The following is a 27,351-nucleotide window of genomic DNA, read 5'->3' on the forward strand; positions in this document are numbered from 1 at the left end:
TTTTTAAAAATTGTCATAACGGGCTTCCCTGGTGGCACAGTGGTTGAGAGTCCGCCTGCCGATGCAGGGGACACAGGTTCGTGCCCTGGTCCAGGAAGATCCCACATGCCGCGGGGCGGCTGGGCCCGTGAGCCATGGCCGCTGAGCCTGCGCGTCCGGAGCCTGTGCTCCGCAACGGGAGAGGCCACAACAGTGAGAGGCCCTAGTACTGCAAAAAAAAAAAAAAAAAAAAAAAATTGTCATAAAGAATAGAGCAGGTGGAAGAAAAGCAATAATCCCAGAAATAATAGAATACTTTGAAAGAGTGTAAATGAGACTGACCTAAGCTAGAGTCTGATGAAATTTAAAATTTTAAGGTTAAGGAAAAAAATGTATAAGTTCCTAGGAATATCAGAACCCAGTTATTGTACAAGGTGAAAAAATACTGTGGCCTGTAACTTCTTCAGAATAAGAAGAGTTCAAAAGACAGTGAACACAGGCTAACATAATGCTTAGGGAAAATTATGACCTAAGATTTTCTACTTTGCCAAGTTGTTGTTCCTATAGCCTTGAAGACTTAGAAGTACATTTCCTATGTAACATTTTAAAAAACAAAAGTCTGAAAGATAACTTTCAGCTGACCTGTAAAGGAATCAAAATAATAACTCAAGATTGATGAAAGTGTGATATGAAAGGCCCAGTGACAAGCAACTATGCCTATAAAATAAAGAGCTAAGCTTAAATATTTGTTAACATGGTTGTAAAATTTAATGCAAATTTCAAAGAAATTCTTAAAAAATAACATGTCAGTATAAGAACTATGTAAATTAATCTAAAATTCCAGATTATACTAAAATATGGGAAGAATAAAGAAGTTATGATAACATTCTCATCTGAATGTAGAAAGAGAGGAATGGGTGAGGGAAATTCTTTAGTAGATACTGGTTAAGTTTCTCATGTTAAGTAGAGGAAAATATACTCAAATCCTTATAATTTTTTGTAAATTTCAATAGAAATACTGCTTCTAGAAAGACATTATAAAAGAGTAAGAACAATATAGTGTGTGTGTTATATGTGTTGGCCCAAGTTCAGAAAGGACTGTCATTTGTTCTTCCTTTTTGTTGAGGGTTAAAGTAGTCTTTCTTTTAAAAAATGCTGGTTAAAATAAGAACGTTTTTTCACGTATTTCTTGGCAAGAAAAAAAATGTAATCTTATGTCAGTTTTCAGTTTTATTTTGCCTTTTACCAATTTGTGAAATATGGAAATCTTGAGGTCTACCAAATATGCCATTATTCCCAGCCAAGTTATATGAATGATGTTCACTCACATAAATCATATAATATGAAGAATTCATGAATTAGTACTACCTGAAATCAAATAGAATGCTAATATTATGATTTCCAAAAAGAATGCTAAATTAATAAGTGTAATTTAATTGAGAGATATTTAAGTGTGAACCATAAATCCAGTTCATTAGAAAATGAAAAAGTGGAAAATATTAGAAATAAAATTCTAAAAATAAAGCTTTTCAAATCATAAAAGCAATACTTTTTGAAAAGGTAAATGGAAATAGCTAATAAGTTATTTTGTTAAAGTTATTTATATTTATAGTACTAGTTTTGCAGTTGTTTCTTATGTTATAGTGAAAAGTTAAGGCTGCTCTTTTGTCTTAAATGAAAGAAACCACTTGGGCAGAAACAGTTTACCATACTGTATGATATAGTTGAGATACCATTGAGTATCGAACCTCTCTATAATTTGATTTAAGCATCTAGAAAAACAATTTAAACACATTTCCATTTAGAGTTAATCATCTCTAATTTAGAGCTCTTAATAAATTACAATTTGTTTTATGTTGTATTTACTGTTGATTTGCGCCTTAGTGGAAAATATACTCTTGGTCCTGTTTTATGTTTTGGCTACATATATAGCACAGTACTTGTAAAATTTGCCAAGTGGCCTGTTGCATTAAAACATGTAAGAAATCACCTACATCCTTCAACTCTGATTGGAAATACGGCTAAGGCAGAATCCTAAATATTAAAGGCAGAATCCTAAATATTAAGTATAAATTCCCTATTTGTCACTTGTTTAAATTTGTTATAATTAACAACAAAAGTATTTCTTTATTTTTATTTTCAGTGGACAGGAGTTATGAAGAATTGCAATGGCTACTTAATATGATTCAGAATGACCCTGTACCCTATGTAAGGTTAGTTTTTTTATGCTGTAATATTTTGTTTTTGTAAGTCCTAAAGTAAATAATTTCAGAGCATTATACTTGTTCCATGTATATGGAACATGTATATAATTTTTGAAAATATAGGAATATGTTATCCATTTACTCATGTCCTTATTTATTTTATTTGCCTTTGGAAAGACATTTTTAAAAATACATTGTTACTAAGGGTAATTCCCTGAATTTTACATGTGATTTCTATTGTAACTTAAAGAAAAGCTTGTGTATCCGTTTTTAGTGCACATGGAGGAAGAAAGCCCTTATCCTAAAACCTCTGTATCGATTGATTTAATCTATTTTAAAAGTAAATAAAAGCAGTGTTTTGATGTATCCCATTTGTTCCTTTCTATCTTATATAGAATCTTAATTTTTAATAAATGGACTTAGGATTTTAAAATGTAATATGACATTGTTAAAAATTTAGAAAATAAGGGATAATAAAAGAAAATCCTGGTCCTGACGTGGTAACTATTTTCATTTTTGTATTTTCTTCTTCATTTCTTTCATTTCTGCTGCTTTCTTTTGCAAAGTAGGATATTTATAGTGTATTCGTGCAGTATTAAAATTTTTACCATTTCTGCCGTCCTTTCTTTACACCTAGTAGACTCAAATTTGTGTTCACATGTTGTAATAATTCAGTCTCATAAAATGAAATTTGAAAGCTGGAAGATAATTTAGATTTTAGCTATTCCAACTAGAAATAAGAACACAGAGACATTGTCTTCTTCAACTTTACACATCAGTTGGCAGATATTTTTCATCTAAAAAAGCATACAAATAAACTCTGCCTTTTTTTTTTTTTTTTAAACTCTGCCTTTTAACTTCACTGAAATGCATCTGAGCATGAAGAATCCATGTAAGGGATTTCAGCTAACTGAAATCTATATTTCAAGTGTTTTAAATGATGCTTATTAAATAAATATTCTTTGTACAAAGTTCTTCTCTTTGTATTTCATAGTTCTTGATTTGTGATCTGAATTGTATTTTAAATAATTTGTCCTTGTATTGATGTGTACCAGGGGTAAGGTTGACATGGACAAAAATCTCATAATCACCCATTCTGAAGTAAATACTCATATAAAAGAGAATAGGCAGGAAACCAGCCTCATCTCTTTATCTGCCAGAGCTCATGCATTTGAAAGTTTATAATAAGATGCTGCTGATGACAAGTAGGGACAGAAAGTATAAATACAGTATAAATAAAGCTTATCATGTATTCATTTATGTTTTCAATTCACATCAAGAACTAACATCAAGGCACATATTTCTTTTTTTTTAATTAATTTACTTTTAACTTATTTTTGGCTGCATTGGGTCTTTGTTGTTATGCATGGGCTTTCTGTAGTTGAGGCGAGCAAGGGCTACTCTTCTCTGTGGTGCACAGGCTTCTTGCTGTGGAACACAGGCTCTAGGCACGTGGGCTTTTGTAGTTGTGGTGCGTGGGCTCAGTAGTTGTGACTCACGGGCTCTAGAGCGCAGGCTCAATAGTTGTGGCGCACAGGGTTAGTTGCTCCGTGGCATGTGGGATCTTTCCGGACCAGGGCTCGAACCCGCATCCCCTGCATTGGCAAACAGATTCTTAACTACTGCGTCACCAGGGAAGCCCCAAGGCATATATTTCTGAGATCTTAAAATTGTGTTTTGAGGATCATTTTCAGCAGATTATAATATTATATAATACTTGTAGTTATGTTTCTAAATTATATACTGTACAGTCTAAATGATTGCTTTTGAGATGTGGAGCTGTTAATGTCATTCAAATTTTAAGAGCACTGTTATTTACATTCTAAACTGAAAATCTGTATAAAGATATATTTCATGATTATATTTGATGTGTTTACTTCATAAGTGATGTGATTCATTTATATCACGAATAGGGAACCTCTTAGGCTTTACTTAATGTCATCTAGCCCATAGTTATAGTTAAAAAAAGTTCAACACATCTTAAAGAAAGTCTTTAATGGCAGTGAATGGTCACAGGATAGGAGTGTTATTACCACATCAACAGTTATTGTATGTGTGTATTATTTGGTGTCTTGGGATATCTGTCTCTATTTTTGTGGGGGTTTTTTTTCCTCTATTTTTTATGCTTTGAATAGGAACTCTGTCCTTTTCTCTTTGTCCCCATCATTACCTTTTCTTTTCCTTCCTCTCTTCCTATCTATTTATATTGAGGTGTAATTGACATATTAGTTTCAGGTGTGTAGCATATTGATTCCATATTTCTATGTTTTAGAAAATGATCACCACTATAAGTCTGGTTAACATCCATTACCGTACATAGTTACAGATTATTTTCTTTTGATAAGAACTTCTAAGATCTATTCTCTTAGCAACTTTCAAATATGCAACACAGTATTACTAACCATAGTCACCATGCTATATATTACCTCCCCATGACTTATTTATCTTACAACTTGGAAGTTTGTACCCTTTGACCCCATTCACCCATTTCACCACCACCCAGCTCCTGCTTCTGGCAACCACCAGTCTGTTCTGTTACTTTTTCTTAAACTCGTTGAGTAGCCATCATATAGAACTGCTATATTCTGCTGTGTTAATTGGATAGAATTCTTAATCTTAAAGGTAGGTAAACGTTTCTGTTTCTGTCTGTCTTAAAATCAGTGACATTCGTCTCTCCTGCCCCCAAAAGAGCGTTTTATTTTTATGGCTTTTGGTTGATTTTTAAACTCCTAATAGTAAGATGGTCATTAATAAGAAATTTTTTTTAGCTGTTGATTTAAAAAATTTCTGTATTATTATGTATATCACAATTGCTGATTTTTTGAGAGTTAGATAAAGCTCTGAAGAATTTGGGGGCTGAAACCTTAAAATTTAGAGGAAAGAAATTAGTTACTTGTAATTACTCCTGTATGCTTTAAAGCTAAATTTGAACACCATTTCTACAAGGATACTTTCTTGACTACCTGCACTAGGTCATGTCCCTCAAGTCATAATTGCCCATAAAATCCTACAGTTGTTCCTTTACTCAAGTACATACATAGTTCCTATGTATGTGTATTATTATAGTTTGATTTTTTTTGTTACTGCTGTCTCCCCCATGAGAGTATAAGTTTTAAAAAGACAGGGACCTTGTCTCCTTTTGCCACTGTATGTCTGGCACATAGCATGATGCTTTGCATATAGGTAATTAAATACATGTTAAACAAGTGGTTGAATATAATTTTTCCCCCTCTAATCATATATATGTTTAACTTAATTCATATGTTAAAGAAAAGTGTTTTTATCTCTGTAGTGACAACTGTATGTAAAAAAAAACCTTAAGCTGTTTAATTATTTTTAAATGTTTGGGAAAGTTCTTGGTCTTTTATTTGGGTTTGATGTTTTAAATGTAATAATAGGGTTGTTGGCTTTCCTTGTATAGTCTTCTCTCAATAGAAGATTTTCAGGACTTCCCTGGTAGCCAGTGGTTAAGAATCCGTCTGCCAATGCGAGAGACACGGGTTCGAGCCCTGGTCCGGGAAGATCCCACATGCCGCGGAGCAACTAAGCCCGTGCGCCACAACTACTGAGCCTGAGCTCTAGAGCCCATGCTCCACAACAAGAGGAGCCACCACAATGAGAATCCCTTGCACCGCAACGAAGAGTAGACCCTGCTCACCACAAATAGAGAAAACCTGTGCGCAGCAACAAAGACCCAATGCAGCCAAAAATAAATAAATAAATGAAAGATTTTCAGATTGTAAATCAGTTCTTTATTAGGATATCTTAAGAATTTAAGTAAGTGTGCTTTGGTGCATTGTTTTTAAAACAAATTTACATTTTTGAAAATTACAGTTTCCTTTCAATGGGAATAACTTAAAATGCTCATTCAGATTTGCAAAAATATAAACTCACATTAAGAAGACAACTTAAAAATAGCGTATAATTATTTCAACCAGAGCAATAATTCTTAACATTTTGGATTATTCCTTTCCAGTCATTTCTATGCATGTATATTACTTTTTACATTAATAAGAAGAACTTATTAAATATATTTACTTTAGATTTGGGTAGGATTATTTTAAAGATGACATGGAATTATCTTCTCATGTTGGAATCAGGCATGCATATATGATCACAATATATCATTTCCTCAAGGGACACACTTACACTGAATGCCTTTTCTCCAGAGAGATTTTGAACATTTTTCTGGTTTCGATTTGACTGCATTTCTTATAGATAGTGATTGGCAATGGGATTGGACTAGTCCACCAAGAAATTTGTCAGTTGTTTAGGGAAATAATGTGTTGTTTTTGCTACCATGAACATGGCATAAACCCATGATTTTCTCAGGATTTGCTTCAGGTCTGTTTCGTATATCTGAAGTGTATGCTTATTGTGAATTTTGTTTAATCTCTTAAAAATTAAGCATAAGATTCTCATTTTCTGCCCTTAAACTTTATCTCCTCTGAGTATTGCGTTGAGTGTTTAGTCAGTTATAAATACTTCCTTGTGAAAGCCTTTCTTCTATCATCTAAACTTTAAAGGAAAATAACTTTTGAAAAAATGCTTAATTTACTAAAAGTAGTACACATAATAATCATTATTGCTCTTTTAATTATAATTTCAGAGCTATCCCCAGAGTACCATTTACAATTCATTGGCATGGCTGTAAAGAGTTTGTAATGATCTGAGTAAATACCATGAAGTTTTATTTGTTGGGCCCTACGGTATTTGGGGTAATTGGGGAAGCAGCCGGATAGAAACTTAACTTTTCTTCTTCATGCAACTTAAAAGTATTAACATTAACATCTTCTAAAGAAAAATCCATCCACGTTTTAAACGGTGTTATTTACCTGTAATACCGATCTATTCTTACAAACAGAAATTGCTCCTAAAGATATGAAAATATCTTTACTCATAAAGATATGAAAATATGGATATGAAATATCCATAAGGTATGTATCCCCTTTCGTATTACCTATGTATAAATTGCATCTATAACCACATTTCACGTTTGGTTCTCGTAGCCTTTCAATAGTCTTCAGTCTTAAAATGTCAAATCACAAAAGTATGTGAAAGTCACATCTTTCAGTTTTACAGACAAGATATTGAAGCCAAAAGGGGTTAAGTGACTTAAACTACAGCCTTGCAGTTCTACTTTCCTCCCATCTTTTTTTCAAGTACAAATCCAATTTGATCTCTTGCCACTAAACGTAAAAATTTCCCAGGTTCAACTTCTTTAAGGTCTTGCTAACCTCAACAAATATAATGACCTAAGTTTCTTTCTTCCTTAGTTATACCCAAGCCTTCCATTATTCTGAGATCTTGAATTTCTCAGACCTAGTCCTAGACCTGGCTTTTATCCTGAATGCTAGACTACTGCCGTGGCTTCCTTGCTTCTCCTTTTCTTTCTCTATTCTTTTTTTATGGTGTCTCCTGCTCGTAGCATTGAGCATTTGTTTTTCAAATTTTGTATTGATCACATTGTCCTATTTTTCAGAAGACTCCATAATGTGTTTGGGTAGCCTTTCATGTAAGATAAAAACTTCCAATAGTGGAGTTTAACTCCTATCCTCTGTGAGGATACTTTTCTTAATTGACTCTCTTAAGCTTCCGCTTATTTTGAGGAAACTTTTTTGCAATCTCCATATTTAAAATAGTGCTGCACATTTTTATGCTTTGCAAAGTTACTATAATAATAAAGTTTATATTGTCTCAAATGTAGACTTCTTGGCCTACATGTGATTTTTTTTTTGCCTCATTTTAAGATTTTTATATTTGCTAACCAGTCTTTTTTGTAAACTTTTCTAAGAAGAGTAAAATGTTCATTTTAGAAGTGGGATAGGAAATGTTGGTTAGGAATATATAGTCAGGTTTTAGAAGACGTCATTCTACCCTAGGGCACTTTTAGAGAGAACAAATCCACCAGAATTTTTTAGTAAAAAAACAATAGTAAATGTTTAGAATGCAACATAATGTCTTTTGAAATGGAACTAAAACGCAAAGGTAGATCTCAGAAGAGAGACGATAAAATAGGAAGGAGGAACTGCAGATAATTTTCAAAAGTTTTTATTTAATGGTTAGCAAAAATTTAATTTTTCTTTATCTTTCAGACATAAGATTCTAAACATGTTAACTAAGAACCCACCATTTACTAAGAACATGGAGTCTCCCTTATGCAATGAAGCTTTGGTAGATCAACTTTGGAAACTTATGAATTCTGGTAAGACAGCAATGGCTTTAAAAATTTTTTTTATTATTGGGGTATTTTCATTTTATAACAGGTTATCCATACTAAAGAACTTTGGTTAATTTGTCCTTTTTTTTTTTTTTAAGGAGAATACTTACCTTCACAGTAGTGGCTGTGATTATATTTGCTAAGGACATAGACACTCACTTTGCCCCACAGGGTGGTTGAGGAAACAAAAATATTAATTTATGGGAAAGTGTCCCAAATGTTTAAAGAGCTGTAGACATGAATTTGCAAATATTATTATTTTTATTTCAGAAGGTTACAGAGGGTTGAAAAAATGGCTTCTCACCTCTTTTCCCTAGCCTCCTAGTGGCCTTTCCCAGAGGTAACCAATTTCTTGTGTATCCTTTCCAGAGCAGTGCATATTGTTACTGTTCTGCACCTTGGAGATCATGGTATCTCATCACAGTTTTAATTTCCATTATTTAAGTGAAGTCAAGAGGCGGTTAGTGCTCCCAAGCATGAGCTCTGGAGCTAGTTTGCTGAGGGTTAAGTCTCAGCTGGATGACTTACTCTCAATGTGACTTGTCTAAGCCTATCGTTTTTCATTTTTAAAATGCAGATGATGATGGTACCTACTTCTGCAAACTGAAAATTAAATGAGTTCATATTTGTAAAGCACAGTAACTAGTTCATATTATGTGCTCAAAAATGTTGTTATACTAACATAGTAATGATATCATTATACTTCTCATATATGTCAGCTATTTGTAGTTCCTTTCATGTAAGTCATTCATATTCTTTGCCATTTTTATTTAATTGAATTATTGGTCTTTTCCTATTGACTTCTAACTGTAGTATATATGTAAAAAAAATTTGCCTTATGTCTCTGATATGTTGAAATTGTAATACTGGTTTTGATTTAAAATTCACTGGTTTTGATTTAAAATTCAATCAAAAGCTAGGCTGAAAAGTGTTTTGCTTAAAGACAAGTTGTTACAGATAGACGGTGAGGGAGCAGTGGGTATTCGTTCTAATAAATATGTCACTTTACCTTCTTTCTAGAATATTGGAAAATAACTTGCCCTGCCTATCTTATTAGTGACTGCTTCACTGAATCACAACTAAATACCAAGTTCTGATTCTTTTTCAAAAATTATTTAATTTACTATCACTGAGATGTTGTGGTTGTATAACTTCTGTCCCTCAGTTTCATAGTCATAGTCCAATAACCCCAAGTAAAGGCACCATAGTAGATATTTCATTGAAATTTAATAAAATTGAAAATAGAATGGCCCTTGTCCTCAAAATATTCAGAAAACAACACATAATCCAGTTTATGTCGATATTGCCAAATTATTATTCTCATATTTTCCCTAATACCTAGAAGAATAAGTGCTACTGTTTACATGTTTTATATTTTGCTACTGGTGGTTACCTTAAAGAATGTTGTGATTACTGTCATTTAGATCCAGGGGATGAGCATACAAGTTCACAAACTTGTAAAGGATCATTCAGCAGTTAATATGTGGCACAAACTGTACTGTGTTGAATATATTCTTAGTAAGAATGCATGATTCCATGGTTGTGATGGATTACAACTTTGAGGAAGGCATAATGAAGTACAAAGAATTCTCATATCGCCTTCTAGGGAAGATTTCGTGGACAAAATAAATGTGTGTTTAAGATTAATGAGACAATCTCTGTAAAACATTTGAAGCCCATTGGAAGATTGTGGTTATACAAACTCAAGGTCTGATTGATGTTTAGTATTTATTTTTGATAGTGTTCAGTATAAAGTACAGTTACTGCTTCAGTTTGGAATTCTCTGTGCCAATAATCTAAACAGAACAGATCAGTGAGGCCATGGTCATAAGCAGTTTTTTGCTTGGTTCTTCAGATAAATAACTGGGAGCAATATGAACAGTGGGAGTGGCACAAATAATTGGGAGGGTTTTTTGGTTTTGTTTTTCTTTTTAATGTTTTTGGAGAACATTGGGCATTAGGGAAGATTGATTAGAAGGTTGCCCATTTCCCTTCCAAGCCTGGGCCTCTGGGATACATAAATGAATCTGATCGAAGAAATTCCTTTAAAGTTTTTTTTTCCAATAATAAGTAGTGTCATGTTGCAGAGTTTGTGTGCACAAAATAACATAAAAGGAAAATACCATATAATTTCATTATATCTCCACTGTTCAGATTTGAGTGTATTTGGTCTTTAGGGAAAAAAATTGCTTTTTGTGTATAGGTGTATGGACATAGTTGTAGTGAAGTTTTTAAATTGCATTTTATCATGAGAATTTTTCACATTGCTATATTATCTTCTTAACAGTTACTGTTTTAAGAAATGTTAATGAGAACTCACTTGTAACAAAAGGAGCTAGAGCATCATCTAAGTCCCTAAATCCTTTGGAACTCTGCCTGCCCCTTACTCTTTATTGGGGTTCCTGGGTTATCACGTCACTTGAGATAAGCATTATCTTGATTTACATATGGAGAACAAATAAATTGTGGGCGATAGGGATTTAATTATATTTAATTCATTTATTTTTGTCCTGTTCCAAGGTGGATTTGAAAGGTGTTGACTTTGCTTAGTTATAAAATTTTTGAACTCATTTGAAATATTTGGAGACGTATCATGGCAGTTAAGGAAGGATCATCTTATGAGATGGTCATCAGGTACTCCTGAGGAATCAAAGTTTCTTTGCTTAGCTGGTTTCAGAAACTTTTCAATAAGAGATTAATTGCAGTAGGATACATAGAAACAGGATTTAGAAAATTGAAATTAGTTTGAAAGTAAGATGAACTAAGAAATCACATTTGTGCTTTTTAAAAAATTGATATATCATTCAATGACTATTAGTAATACTCTTTTTAGAAATGTACCGGGGGGATTTTAATGGCTCTGTGCCAGAAGGAGTGTTCTCAGACTTCTACTCTCAAGATGCCAGGACTGCCTGGTATCTGCACTCTGCCTGCTGTGTGGTAGCTCCACTTATCCTTGAGTTTTGGGCGCTACTCAAGTATCTTCCTAACAGTTTTTGCTGTGAAAATACACACACACACACACACACACACACACACACACACACACAACTATAGATGTATGTACACGTGCATACTCATATTAGATATCTTAACTCATTCACTGGTTTAATTTTCCCATATAACATTTTCTCCCCACCATTTTGTTTCTAAAATTTTCAAAGCTTAGAAAAATTTAAAAAATGGTATAAAGAATAACCATATATTGAATATTTTCAGCTCTGTTAACTAGTTGTTAACATTTTACCATATTTACTTTCTCTCTTTTCACTCTCTGTGTATATGTTACAAACCCTCTTTTTCTGAATCATTTGAAAATAAGTTGCCTCATGATACTTTTCCCAAAATACTAAGCATATATTCCTAAGAATAAGGACATTCTCCTGCATCTACACAATACCATTATCATATATATCCCATATTCAGGTTTCCTCAGTTGTCCCCAAAAATGTCCTTATAGTTCCCATACAGCTTTTAAAGTAATAATCCTCCACAGAAAGTAACACATTTTTAAAGAGAAACATCTTTCACATTATATAGTCTTCATCCCTCGTTGCTTAAGAATCTTAAATAGTTTTATTTTTAGTTAAAAATATTACATTGTCCAGGGGCAATTCTTTTTAAGGGTTTCAAGTATTAATTTATTCATCAGTTATTTCTTGAGCACCTCCTGTTTGCCATTGTGCTATGTTTTTTGTTTTTTGTTTTTTTGTGCGGTACGCGGGCCTCTCACTGCTGTGGCCTCTCCCGTTGCGGAGCACAGGTTCCGGACGCGCAGGCTCAGCGGCCATGGCTCATGGGCCCAGCCGCTCCGCGGCATGTGGGATCTTCCCAGACCGGGGCACGAACCCGCATCCCCCGCATCGGCAGGCGGACTCCCAACCACTGTGCCACCAGGGAAGCCCCTGTGCTATGTTTTTGCATACAAAGATGCCTTTTCCATTAACTTAGTATAATGGAAAGAGAGACATAGGAACAGATAGACCATAATACAAACAGGTAGTTGCTAAAATAAAGAGAAGAGCAAAATACCCTGGTAACCTGAAGAACAGAACCGTGAGCCCTGCCTGGAATGCTGGACTATTCATGGAGTGGTGATATTTGAGCCAGCTCTTGAGGAATGGAAAAGAGTTTATCAGGAGAAAGACATTTTAGGTAAGAGAATTAAGTATATGTAAAACCTTTGAGTTCTGAAAGGATATTTGGAAAATAGTGAGTGTTAATCTGGAAAGATAGATTAGGATCCAAAAGCAAAGGGCCTCAGGAATTTGTGTTTTATCCTGTAGGCAGCGAGGAGCAGGTGGAATTATGACCTGTCTGACTTCTGTTAGCTGTATGTATTTTTTTGCACACTGAAAGAAATCGTTTTCCTTTCCCAAAGAAAAATGTTTCAAAATTCAAAATATATGAGATCCTACTTTTTGTAGCTTTTAGGTAAAGTACTGGATTATAGCTCAACATGACAGTAATTTAAAAAATTCATTTAAAAAATAAAAACCTAAGAATCAGAAATTTTTATTGGTGCTTTTTTTTTTTAAGTCAGTATAGTGTTTATTTCCCAGTTATAACAACTGCAACAGGTGTAAAGTCATTCTTTATAAAATGCACAAATCAAATTACTGAACATAAAATACAAAATTGTAATCACAGTAATAAAAAATGTTAACTAATTATAATATAGTAATTTGTTTAAAATAATTACACATCATTTTTCCATGGCAAATAAATTTATTACAGCAATTCCAGTATTTATTTGTAACTGTGTCTTATTCTATAGAAATGGTCACTGGACTAGACTACATTTTTTGTAATACTGTAGACCTTAAATCATGTTTAATAAATTTTCAGTTTGAGAATAAATTCTCCACTGGCGCTGATATTGACAGAGTTACATGTAAACTGACAGCCAGATAAGTGTTTGGAACTGTGTGCAGTAAATTAATGCTGCATGATGATGTCCCATCAATATGTTATTCATTAGCATGTTCATCAGTAAATTTCAGTTGTAAATTTTTATGTACTTGTACTAATTCATTTCTACAGATTTCAAAGTATATATGTCATCTAGAGCAGAGGTCAGCTAACAGTGGCTCTAGGGCCAGATCTGACGCACCGTCTGTTTTTGTACAGCCCATAAGTTAAGAATGGCTTTTACATTTTTAAATGATTGGAAAAAATGTTAATAGTGTCTCATGACACCTGAAAGTTTTATGAAATTAAAATGTCAGCATCCACCAATAAAATTTTATTGGAACACAGTCCTACTCATTTGCTTACGTATTGTCTATGGCAACTTTTACACTACAGCATCACAGCTGAGTAATTGAACAGAGACCAAAAGGCCCACAATGTCTAAAATACTATATTTTAAAATGTAACTACTTTCTCTGGTCTTGCCTGCTTAACAATGCTTTTTTCCCCCCTTAAGATAATAAGCATTCATTGAAGAGATACTATATCATCATGAAGGAAATTTTAGCCCTTACTCACAAGCTGCTCTTCATTGTTTGGCATTTCACTGTAAGAATGACATAAAAACATTTATGTAATTATTCAGAACATTGAAGGCTGTTTATTTACATCAGAACTTTTAATGTTTGAAAGTTTACGGCTGTGCTCTAGAGGGTAGAATGAAGGACTACTTAAAATTCAGTTCGGTAGGATTTGCCAGGTTTCGGAATAAGAAAATAAACAATTTTGATATTAACATCAGATTTCAAAGTTCCGCCCCTCTGTTTCTCTCTCCCCCAAACCCTTCCTCTTAGAAATAGGAATGGTGGAAGAAAATTAAAACATTTTTATTAGACGTAATTCATTTTTTGTCAGAAATTATATATGTAAATGCACACATGAATATATATGAAATTTGCTGTGTTTTTTTACTTTAGTGTAAGATAGACAGAAAGATCAGGACAGAACTACCATATGGCAGTCATACTTGTGTGGCCTAGCTGTACAAATTTTTAAGCTTCTGTCATCAATAAGGAGTGCTGGGTTTATTGAAAAATGTCCTGGGGAATTCCCGGGCAGTCCAATGCTTAGGACTCTGCACTTCCACTGCAGGGGGCACGGGTTTGATCCCTGGTTGGGGAACTAGGATCCCACAAGCCACAGGGCGCAGCCAGAAAAAGAAAAATGTCCTGAAAATGGTGGCTTTTAAAGTGAGCTTTCGTCTTAGCAGCTTTTTGGCTTGATCAGCTTTAACGTCAATTACTTCAGAAAATGAAGTGATGATCTTTTTTAAGATCAGATTTGTTATTTGGAGGATTTGTCTTTAGATACTTTCTGATTTGAATAGAGAACATCAACACTGAGCATTGTTCTTCTGATTCAGGTAAGCAGGGCTTGTCCCAAAGTATAACTGCTAATGAGACCAGAATGGACAGCATTTTTACCTGAGAGGAAAAAATAATGACTTGTTTTTCCATATATATGGGCATTCCTTGCCATATAAGTGATTGTGTTGGGAGGGGTAGCTAGAAGATTAAAGAAGGGTCTTCAGAATGCTATCACTGAGGGTAGAAATCAGGAGCTCTTCCAGGGCTTATTTCTCATAGAATTGGTTGATTTGGAATCATGGAATTTTAGACCTGAGAGGACCTTAAAGATTAAGTTAATTGTTCTCATTTTATGGCCTGGGCAGCTGAATTGCCCAAAATCACAGAGCTGACTAGTAAGTAAGCAGAAGTGTTTTTTCCGACTGTATTCCACTATAAAGTGACAACCATTTTAAGATGTTATGCCATGATTTTGAAACATGATGTTCTCATTTTTTTTCTGTCTTATAATTTTAACAGAAGCGCTGCTTATTTTTTTAGCTCCCTCTTATCAGCCTTAAATTGTAATATTTATAAGTCAGTTTTTTGTGGGAAAAAAACATTTAATCAAGGACTTCCCCCAGGAACAGAAGAATAATGCTCATTCCTCCCTACAAATTGAAGGTCTACCAAAACCTTTACAAATCCAAAACCAAAAAGCCCACATAGAAATAAAAAGTAACAAAAACCATATTCTAGAGGTTCAGTGCTTTTAGCAGCTTTCATTCACTGTGCTGCCTAACCATCCTTAGCTGACTTTTAAAAAACAAAACAACACCCTAGCTCATCAAAATATACATTATCTACTTGCTTTTTAAAATTAATTTTTTAAGAAACTTTTAGTAATTCATACTCAGTTGCCTGACTTGTTTCAATGTCATCTACATTGTATAAAGATTCCAGGATCATTATTTGCAGTGGACATATTGGGCAATACTGCTCTTCAAGGTTAAGTTTTATTCCAGTGTAAATGCACCCTAAGCCATTCTAGCTTCTTTACTGATAAAGTGCCTGAGATTCACTTCTTTTCTTGCTATAGCCATGAATAAATAGATAGATACAGGGCTAGCTGCTCTGGCCGGATTCCCTCCCTTTCCTGAGAGGGTTGAGCCCCTCCAGCCTTTGTAATAAAAGGCCCAGGAATCTGATACCTATCCTTTGTGGAACATTTACATATGTAAAATTCTTTGAGAAGAATAATGAGTGCCTACAAAAAACTAGGCAATGTCAGTCCATTAAAGTATCCAAATATGGATATTCCAGAGAAGGAAATGGATTTCCAGTATAAAATCCTTACTTTCACTCTGTACTGTTCTTCCGATTTCTGGTTTCTCTGTAGTTTTTATGATATAAAAACTCATACTTCTCGAGCTCCTGCCTCTTTCTCTTGCTTTCAGCAGTGTTATGTATCTGTTACCTTATCACACAGTAGCAAAACTGAAGATGTCTCAAATAGGATTGATAGCTGTTTAATGGCATGCATATTGCCAAGCAAGTGTGTAGTATATAGTAAGAACTCTGTAAATTAAAATTATAAATCCATGTGGATGTTCTTTGCACATAGTTAATATAATAGTTACCTATCTGTCAGAGTAAATCTTATCAAAATCGTACTTGCTTACAATGTATTTACTTATTCTAATATTTGTTGTTGAAAACCACAAAGCTTAATATTTATGCTGTCTAAAGTTTGCTGTAGCAACTTCTTTCCTTTTTGTTTCTCCTTTTTAAAACATTATGGTACCTGTTTGAAACCACATTTCTTGGCCAAAATTAAGTATTTATATGGTTTATTTTTCTTATCCAGAAGAATATTTCTTATTCTCACATGTTTTAAATTCTCTAGGTCATTTTAGATTCTGCCTAGAAACCATAGAAATTATCTAAACCTAGATGATAATTTCACCTTGACAGTTCTGTTTGGTGGCAGTATCTACCTGGCGTGTTCCACTGGGGAAAAGAAGGCAAGTGAGGAAGAGTTCTGATGTCACTGTGCTCTGGTCTTTTATTGCTATAGGGTAAGGTATAATCTGAGACCAAAACCCTTATTTTGGAGATGAAGACACTGAGACTCATCAGAGAACTTGGAAAGTGTCTCTACTTTAAACTGAATTTCTACAGATGCAGTTTTCTTCTGGTTAATACATGTTTTATGACCTGTTGCCATCTCCGGGGTTTGCTTATTTTTGTTTTTTGGTTTTTTAAAATAAATACCTACTAGAACAACACAAATATGAAGGTGTTTAGCAAAATAGTTTACTTCTCTAAAATAAGTCAAAGTTTAGAATTGTGTTATTTCAAATAGTTGTAGGGTTTCTTACTGTATTTAAAACCTGAAAGTAATAAATTTGAGGGTTAGGAGAATTTGTTTCCAGTGGTAGGGTTCATGAAGGCTCTTGGTGTGCTGTCTTCCTAACAAGCTATTCAAGAAGAAAATCAGACAAGATAAACAGAATGAATGAATGTGGAGCAGTTACCAAGGAGGAGGAACTAAAAGGAGGATTTAGGGCTTCCCTGGCGGCACAGTGGTTGAGAGTACGCCTGCCGATGTAGGGGACGCAGGTTCGTGCCCCGGTCTGGGAAGATCCCACATGCCGTGGAGCGGTTGGGCCCGTGAGCCACGGGCGCTGAGCCTGCGCGTCCGGAGCCTGTGCTCCGCAACGAGAGAGGCCACAACAGTGAGAGGCCCGTGTATAGCAAAAAAAAATAAATAAAAGGAGGATTTAGAGCCAGAAAAAACACTGTTTTGGGAATATTAGATTTATGCTAGGTGTCTGATTTTTATTTTGTAGGAAGAATGAAAGAATAAAATATTTCCAGTTATAAGATTCATGATTGCATTTGAACATTTATTGTTTCTGTAGCAGTGTAGGTTCCCGTGTTATAAGAAGCGTCTTTAGAGTGGAGGGTTTGCCATTGGGGCCTAGGTCAATAGGTGGCTCCTTTAGGTATCATAACCCTCTCATCCCTTCCCTCTGTACAGGTTCTGGAGCATTTGAAAAATGTATGGATAAACGTGTATGTTGACCTTTTATTATTACTGTTATTTACTTCCTAGGTACTTCACATGACTGGCGGTTACGATGTGGTGCTGTGGACTTGTACTTCACACTGTTTGGCCTCAGTAGACCTTCCTGCTTACCCTTGCCAGAACTTGGCTTGGTCCTTAATCTGAAAGAGAAAAAAGCTGTCTTGAATCCAACCATAATTCCAGAGGCCATAGCAGGCAACCAAGAAGCTGCGGTTAATCCAAGTAGTCACACACAGCTAGTTGGATTTCAGAACCCTGTAAGAATCACATGTGTTATAGAAGGTGTAGTTTTATTATGTAGAGCTCTGAAGAAGAGAATTGTTTCTTTTGAACTGGTGAATTTTAAAGCCACTAACAGCTTCTTGTGCCATTTAGAAAACTGCTAGCTGACATTAGTTTAGCACTCACAATTCATAAAGTGCTACTGACAGCTATTGATACAGAGCTGCACATAACAAATGATGTGCTGCTAGTCCATTTACTCCTTTTTTTGTGATGACAATGATTTTTTTGTACTTGAGCATAGAATTTCTACTTTGAGTAGTAGAATACTGAAATGAATATTTAACCTATTACATATTAACCTATCTTGTCCATATATTGTAATGGCAAGCTGTGTGAACACAGGGCCTTGACTTTTTTTTTTGCTACTTTGCATAATAGCACAATTCTAAACATATGAAGGGTGCCTGGAAAATGCTTATTGAATCAAATAAATAACAATGAATGGTCAGGTAAAAGCGTAATCTGATTTTGGGAGGAGAGTATGCATTATATTTTTAAATTTACATATATGTGTATGTGTGCTTTTAGAAAAGCTTTTATTTCCAACTATGCATTATGAAATTACCAAACTTTTTGTAGAAAGACCTTTAGGGTCATATCAATTATTTCACTGTAATTTAAAGAAAGTTTTCCAGAAATGATTTTCTTATTGATGACAAAATGTCCCCAGTACTTGAAGCTTCATTTTTCACCAATATTTAGACCAGATTACTTGCCTGGCAATTCCCTGCTGGTGTTTTGACACTTTAAAACTCAAATTTCTCTTTATGCTAGTTAGTAATAGTCATTTAAAAGTACTTATCCACCTAGATTTTCTGAAATATAACCATACTTATTTGTTATAAATTTAAAATATATCCTAGAGTTTGGGTTATGAAGAAGTAAGACACATCTTTTAATAGAAAAAAAAAAGAGTCTCATTAAAGAGCTCTTTTATATCTGAATATTTAGAAACCAGTGGAAATGAATATGTTTATAATTCTTGCCCATGTATATTAAGTTATCCACTTTCATACTTGGAGTCTTTAGGATAAAAGAAGAAAATGACACCAAAAGATATATGCTTTGGGGAAAGCTTTAAAAGTTCACTTTACCGACTCCCTTCTCCCCCCCAAAAAGACCAGCAGATAGGAAAAGGTGAGATTTATTTTAAGCCCATTGCTGATTACTTTTAGGCACTGGGCATGCTCTAATCTGCATGGTTGCTATAGGTATTAGTTTTCAGCTATAACATGAGCTACTTGTCTTCAGAAATCTAATTTTGATCTTGAATATTGCCACAGGAAGATGATCACCTTGCCAAGGAAGCATCATGTAATATATCAGCTCATCAGCAGGGAGTGAAGAGGAAGGCTGATACACCACTGGGGTCCCCACTAGAACCTGGTCAAATACTGGAGAAGAATGAGGATAGCAGTAAAGTCAAACTCAAAATCAGAGTAAGAAATACAGGTTAAACCTGTATTAACAGTGTAGGATATTCACCTTCTTGTAAATCTTTTTGAATACTTGCAATGGTTTTTCCTTAGCAGGAACAGTTGGGACAGACTGAACCATAAAAGAACTCAAATGTCCATCTAAGACATTCCAACTGATTGTTAAACTTCTATTATCACATACTTCTTCTCTGTTTGGAGGAGGAACTGTGTGTGCACAATCTACCACAGCTCACTATTTCTTCCCACAACATAGGAACAGATTTTAGTTGCTATTATATTTCCTGTAATTTCCAATCAGCTTCTTTTGGAGGCTGAACCAAATAATCTTTTCTTTCTCTTAATACTTTTTGAGAAAAAATACTTTTCCTTTTAAGATTTTTTGGGGGTATATCCTGTGGCCTTTCTGCTACCTTTCTTAAGAGCAAAAATCCAAACATAAAGTGATATAATGACTCTTTTGCTCCTTTGTTTTGTATGTGTGTGTTTTAGTTTTCAAGCTCTCAAGATGAGGAGGAGATTGATATGGATACTGTTCATGATAGCCAGGCGTTCATTTCCCATCATTTAAACATGCTTGAAAGGCCGTCAACTCCAGGTAAGATATATTGCATTCACTCGGGTTGATGGAGAAAGTTCATGCGATATCACTATTTTAAGGTGTGTTGCTTTATTTTGAAGAGAACAACTATAAAGTTTAGAAGTAGCCAGTATAAAATACTAGACTGTATCAGATTATAACACATGTCAGCAAAGGAATAGAGTTTTTCAAAGTATTTCATTTGATTTTTACTTTATTATGGTCCTTTTTAAATAGCTTACTTCTAGATTTGTTTTTTCAAAAATCCATGCATCAGATTCCTTCCAATAGCTTTCATTTCTTTTTTTTGTTTTGTTTTTTGTAGTAGGCTTAACCTCAAAATAAAATACTAAATTTGTTTTTTTATAAATAATGTAACCATAATTATATACAAAACTTCTTGACTACAGTAAATGCAGCCTGTAACACAACTACTTTCTCTTCTTGACTGCCTGTTCCACATAATATTATATCATATCATAGATTTTTGCATGCATCTCTCAAACATCATAATCATTTCTTTTGAAAATGTTACCTGAGGCGGTATTGAGTTGATACACTTGAATTTACCTAATTATTTCCCTGTGGGCAGGCATTTGTTTCCAATTTTAATTTTTTGCAAATAATTCTCTCTGAATATCTTCATACAAAAGGTTTTGTTTTTGTCAAATTATGCTCTTAGGATAAATTCCCCAAAATATATTTTTGGTGATTTTTTAGCTTTATTGTAAGATACTTACCTTTAGAAGATTTTCATAGCTCTTGATATTATTGCCATAATGCCCTTTGAAGAGATTATACCTAGTTCATGTCATCAGCGTTTTTAAATTTTCAGGAATAAAGCTTTGATGTAACTTGCATGTAAGTTGTGAAATACAGTAATAAAACAAATATTGGTGAACCTGCCACCCACCTTAACATGTATATTATACTCCATGCCGTGGCCATTCCCTTTATGCTTCTTCCCTGATTCTGTTCACCTGTCTTTGCATTACAAGTAAATAAATACTGCCTTGAATTTTTTTTCTTTTTTTTAATCATTCTTTTGCTTTTCTTTACAGTATACCACATATATATATGATCTATATGTTTACTTGCCCTTAGTTTTTGAATTATATGAAAATGGTATGATGCTCAGTATGACTTGGTCTTCTTCACTCAACCTTTTGCCGCCCAAATTCATCCATCTTGATCCATAGGTGTAATTCATTAATATTTATCATTTTTGTATCTCATGGTACTATTTTATTGTCAATGTAATAACTTAAAAGATATTTATTAACTATAAAATGATCATTAAGTTTATAATGCACTTCTTTTATTATGAATATGACTATTTTTCTTTTTTGCGGGGGAAGTCCTGTTCCTGTTTCTTTTTACTGGAAAATCCTATTTATACTTCATGCTGCTTGTGGTTATATTTTATGATCTTTACATTTGCATGAGGTTTGTTTTTTTTTTTTAACATGCTGTATTTGTGCAAGTCTCCCTTACCTACCTTGGTCTGCTTTTTGTTTGTTTGGCTTTTTGTTTAATTTTATTTGTGAGACCTAAGGTACTTTTTACTATCTAGTAATCTAGGATGAGCTAGTAGAAAACTGGCATCAGGTAGAATATGAACCTAATTATCTTTGAAAACTGACAGGTCGTGAATTCTTTGGCTTTTATACTTGTAAGAGGTCTTAACAGTTATTTATCTATTCTGTCAATTTTACAGACAAGGAAATTTAAGCAGAGAGATATTAAATGATTTACCCTAAACGACACACCCAAGTAATAGCCAACTCAGTGCTAGACCCAAATCCTTGAACTTTTCCATGTGACAAATGAAATTGAGGCACAAAAAAATAAATGTCTTACCTGGACTGTATATCTAATTTGTGGATAATTTGGAATTAGAACCTGGGTCTCCTGATACTACAGTGCTGTTCACGTTATACCATTAAAATGTTCCTGTTTTAAATATCTTCTGTAATCCCTAAATTATTTTGATCTATTTGTTGAGTAAATATTATAATAGAATTTATTAATAAGTTTTGGGGGGAGCAGGCATGCTTTACTATATGCAAAGTTCCACATAAATAATAAAAAACATGACATGGTTCTGCCCCAGAATGTAGACTCCAATTTAGATGTTCAGCAGTCCAGTCAGGTATACTGTCTTTCTTGAATGTGTATTTTTCTCAGACTTAAGTATATTGGAACCATAACAAAGAAGTAAATCAAATGGGGGATCTTCAGTACTTTAAAAAAGTAGTATTCTTTTTATTATTGGAATTTTACTGTTGAACTGATTCTGGCTTTAAGGTTAATTTATAAAAACCTTCAGACTGTTTTCTTCTTTGGGGAAACAAAGAAATAAATCCCTGTTTTCGCTCTTCTTTGTCATTTTAGGGCTCTCTAAATACCGGCCAGCCAGCTCCCGATCTGCTTTAATCCCCCAGCACTCATCAGGTTCTGATGGCACACCCATCACAAAACCCCAGTGGAATATGGAACTTGCACGAAAGGGAACAGGTGAAATTATTATTATCATTGCTGTTGTTTTGCTCAAGAACGAATCTATTAACTTCATAAAGTTTCTTTATCAACTTAACGAATACATTAAAAACGACAGATCTCAGGACTTGCTTTTCTTGTAACACATTGACTCTATATTATCTGACATAAAGACTTTTTTTTCAAATGTAAGCTACATATATTATTATTTTTTACTGACGTATAGTTGATTTACAATGTGTTAGTTTCTGATATTAGAACACAGTGATTCAGTTATACATATGTGTATATATATTCTTTTTCAGATCCTTTTCCTTTATAGGTTATTACAAAATATTGAGTATAGTTCCCTGTGCTATACAGTAGGTCCTTGCTGGTTATCTATTTTATGTATTATAGTGTGTATATGTTAATCCCAAACTCCTAATTTATGCCTTCCCCCCTTTTCCCCTTTGGTAACTGTAAGTTTGTTTTCTTTGTGGGTCTATTTCTGTTTTGTAAGTAAGTTAATTTGTTTTTTTTTTTTTAGATTCCACATATAAACAAATATCATATGATATTTGTCTTTCTTTGTCTGGCCTCCTTCACTTAGTATGATAATCTCTAGGTCCATCCATGTTGCTGCAAATGGCATCATTTCATTCTTTTTTATGGATGAATATATACAGTATTCCATTGTATATATACACCACAGCTTCTTTATCCATTCATCTGTCGCTGGTCATTTAGGTTGCTTCCATGTCTTGGCTATTGTATTTAAATAGTGCCACTATGAACATTGGAGTGCATGTATCTTTTTGAATTATGTTTTTCTCTGGATAAAGGCCCAGGAGTGGGATGGCTGGATCATATGGTAACTTGATATTTTTAGTTTTCTAAGGAATGTTCATAGTGTATTCCTTAGTGGCTGCACCAATTTACATTCTTATCAGCAGTGTAGGAGGGTTCCTTTTTCTCCACACCCTCCAGCATTTATTATTTGTAGACTTTTTGATGATGGCCATTCTGACTGGAGTGAAGTGATACCTCATTGTAGTTTTGATTTACATTTCTCTAATAATTAGTGATGTTAAGCATCTTTTCATGTGCCTGTTGACCATCTGTATGTTTCTTGGGGGAAGTGTCTATTTAGATATTCTGCCCATTTTTTGATTGGGTTGTTTACGTTTTTGATATTGAGCTGTATGAGCTGTTTGTGTATTTTGGAACTTAATCCCTTGTCAGTCTCATAGTTTGCAAATATTTTCTCCCATTCTGTAGGTTGTCTTTTCATTTTGTTTATGGTTTCCTTTGCTGTGCAAAAGCTTTTAAGTTTCATTAGGTCCCATTTGTTTGTTTTTGTTTTTATTTCCATTACTCTAGGAGACAGATCCAAAAAGATATTGCTACGATTTATATCAAAGAGTGTTCTGCCTATGTTTTCTTCTAGGAGTTTTATAGTATCCAGTCTTACATTTAGGTCTTTAATCCATTTTGAGTTTATTTTTGTATATGGTGTTAGAGAATGTTCTGATTTCATTCTTTTACATGTAGCTGTCCAGTTTTTCCAGCACCATTTATTGAAGAGACTGTCTTTTCTCCATTGCGTATTCTTTCCTCATTTGTCATAGATTAATTGACCATAGGTGCATGGGTTTGTTTCTGGGCTTTCTGTCCTGTTCCATTGGTCTATGTTTCTGTTTTTGTGTCAGTACCATACTGTTTTGATGACTATAGCTTTGAAGTGTGGCCTGAAGTCACAGAGCCTGATTCCTCCAGCTTCGTTTTTCTTTCTTAATATTGCTTTGGCTTAAAGACTTTTAAATTAGGCGTTTTGCTATTTCAAAAGTAATATACTCCTATTGTATAAAACTTTGAAATAACAGAAAAGTAGAAAGGAGAGAAAAAAAGCATCCCATATTTAATGCCATTTAAAGATACTCATTATATTAACATTTTGATCTTTTCTTGCAGTGCTTTTTCTAAGAATACTGTAATATGAAAATGTCAGCTTCAGTAGCAAGTGTGAAATCTAAAGCTTCATACTTTTATAAAATATAAAAATCAACTACTTACTTCCCTCTCAGCCTCCCCCTGACAGGTTTACAATTGGTCATTCATGGTCAATCATGAAGACTTGATGCTATATATACCTAGAAAACTAACATATTTTGTCTTTTAAATTTATTTCATACTAATTGGACTTAAGTTAATGAAAGATAATTCAGTTCAGATGTGGCTGTTACCTGTTTTACTATTGTACATTGTCTTCTACTTACCCTGTTCTTCTTTTGCTTAGAAGACTATAATCCAAATAAAGAGTAAACTTGTGATGCTGATGAACAAAGATTCAGTTTTCAAGTTTTGGAGGGACAGGGAGTGAAAAACAAGATACATAAGCAAAATCATTTTTAAAGAATACTTCTTCCAGAAGTCATTAGTCAGGCTTTAAAATTCCAACTGATGGATTTTGTTTATATAAACCATGTTTTTATCATATAAACAAAAGAGTAACTGTTTAATGATTTGAGGAGCTTAGGAATCAGCTGTGATTAGTAGGAGACTGAACAAAAGCAACACCTCAAAATATTTTGGTATTGAGACCCCAGACTGTTGGTTGCCTGTATCTCTTTGTGTGTTTTATGCATTTATTGTAACAGATTCTCACAAAATATATTTCAGAAAGAAGTCAGCTGGAGACTTTAGCATTTAACTTTAATAAGTGAATTTTGACATTTCTCGGCCCTTGCCGATTTTGTATTCTCTGTTTTTGCTTTGGGATTTGGTGTAAATTTGCTTTATTATCATTATACTTATTAAAACTTTTTCAGACACGAAAAGTTTTCTACATCTTTTAAAATTATGAAGCGTAGGGCATATCAAACCTCTTGATATAGTTTGAGAGTGATGCTTCTGCCTATCTTCCATGCCTTTAAAAAAAAGTAAATTCTGTCTAAATTCCAGCAGTCAGATAAATTCTTGTTCCAGTAAAAATTCTGAGTATGTTTGTTTGGTTTATCCTAGTGATGTGGCATGCTAACATATGAATAGAAACAAATCTTAACACCTTTTTGTGCCCACCAGTGTGCCTTTGTTTCATATTGCTTTAAAAATTACATTTTTACTTTTTTTGGAATCTCTTTACAGTCTTATATTTCTCATGGCATCTTATGGGAAGACTAGAGAGGAGATAAAGGGGTAGTGGTAGGGAATAGGAAAACATTAACATTTTAGCTTTGGTTGCTTCAGTGTAGGGCCCTTTTATGTCACGAAGTAAATTGTATACCAGTATATTATATAGACTGATCTGTAAAACTTAATTTTGAATATATTCTTTAATGTGCCTTTGTAATTTCCCTTAAATGTAATTATGCTGTCCAGTACCCTGCGACCACTGAGCAAGTCTTAAAATTCAACAGTGTCATTATTAGAATTTAGAAAACATTTGTTTTACCAATGGTAGTGTTCCAAAAGTTTATTTATACATGTATTTATTTTGGAATTCTAAAAACAGTTTTCCCGTAGACATATTATATTTGATAAGTAGCTTTCCTGAACTAGCCAACAAAAACCCTTTTTAACTTATACTGAAGAATAGAAGTATCAAACCTAACCACTGTGTGTCACAGTATTTCTAAGAGAAAGGGTACTAAGAGCTCTATATTTTGGGCTGTTGGAAGCACAACTTTAACCTAACCCAGGTAAAGTTGGCAGTAAAACAGGAACAGAAGCTGGGATCTCCTACTGTGGTAGCTACCTTGGCCTGGGGTTGAGAGTTGGGGGTTCTGGAGAAGAGGCACAGAATAGTGGTAAGGGAAGCTGTGATCTCTCTTAAATCTCTAGGAATTCTAGATTAAAGTTAACAGGTGGGTTTGAGGGGCCTTATTGAAGCTTATCCAACTGAGGCATCTTTTATTTGGCTATAGAATTCTTACAAACATTTTTGAAGTAGTTGACTAAAAATGAAGAGACTGCAAATAAAGATTTGGATTTCCAGCTTCTCTTGAAAAAGAGTTAACTGAGAGACCCTCTTAGGCAGGGATGTGCTTTCCATTCCATTGATTCCTTCTGTGTTTGCACCCGGTAGTCTGCTTACTCATTTATGCTGTCTACTTAGGTTGAAGGCTTTTGAGTTTGAGACCCCTGGTGTTTTTTTTCATATGCTGAGATGAAGTCCGAGATGGCTGCCTCAGAGCCAGCGTGCCAGATGGCAGTTGAGAACTGGAATGTGTTGCAGACGTCATCTGGAAGGGGTGGACACTGTTAAGTAGAGGATAGGTCGTGGTTTACTTTCTAACACCCCACCAGTTTTCTCTTTCCTTGCATATGATAGTGAGGGGCATATTTTAGGGTAGGGATGATATGTGTTTGGTAGGTTAAGCCATTTGGGGTAAGAAAGGAGAAGCGGCAGGGATGTTTTCCTTCATTGCTTAACTTTCTCCTTCTCCTGAGTTAAGGAAGGGAATCCGGGGAAAGGGCTGCGTGGGTCGCATGGTGTGATGGGTTGAGCATACCACGTCCTCTCCTCTCCCACCGCTGCAGCGCCTGAGGCCGCTGGTCTGTCTCCCAGGTTGCTGCGGGGATTGCAGTGATGAGGAGCGGAGGGAAGTCCCTGGTGGTTTCTGTAGGGAAGAAAAGAAGAGTTGCTGCAGTTGCCTAGCCAGGGCTGCTGTACTATGTGACAAATTCTTGCCTAAGTCAGAAAAGCACTATTCTGGTATAGAAATCCGTTTAAAAAAAAAAAAAAGCTAGAGTTCTTTCTTTTGAAAGTCTAATATGAAAAAGACTTTGATATTTTTCTTTAAATTATAATGATATAAT

General features: G+C 34.3%; 1 protein-coding gene across 6 annotated transcripts in view; it reads left to right on the plus strand.

Annotated features, from left to right (window-relative positions):
• TAF2 (TATA-box binding protein associated factor 2) overlaps positions 1-27,351 on the plus strand; it is a 79,710-nt gene that overhangs the window by 46,665 nt on the left and 5,694 nt on the right. For 4 of the 6 annotated variants that reach the window (XM_079902186.1, XM_079902185.1, XM_079902188.1 and 1 more), the window contains 6 exons: positions 2,123-2,192; positions 8,279-8,388; positions 17,779-18,008; positions 19,320-19,475; positions 19,965-20,070; positions 22,447-22,569. In XM_079902186.1, the coding sequence (XP_079758312.1) occupies positions 2,123-2,192; positions 8,279-8,388; positions 17,779-18,008; positions 19,320-19,475; positions 19,965-20,070; positions 22,447-22,569 (795 nt within the window). Of the gene's footprint in view, positions 1-2,122; positions 2,193-8,278; positions 8,389-17,778; positions 18,009-19,319; positions 19,476-19,964; positions 20,071-22,446; positions 22,570-27,351 lie in introns of those variants that run through there. The other 2 variants (XM_079902187.1, XR_013824671.1) reach the window with 2 other exon arrangements.

This window comes from Stenella coeruleoalba (genome assembly GCF_951394435.1).
Source record: "Stenella coeruleoalba genome assembly, chromosome: 17".
NCBI classification, from domain to species: Eukaryota; Metazoa; Chordata; class Mammalia; order Artiodactyla; family Delphinidae; genus Stenella; species Stenella coeruleoalba.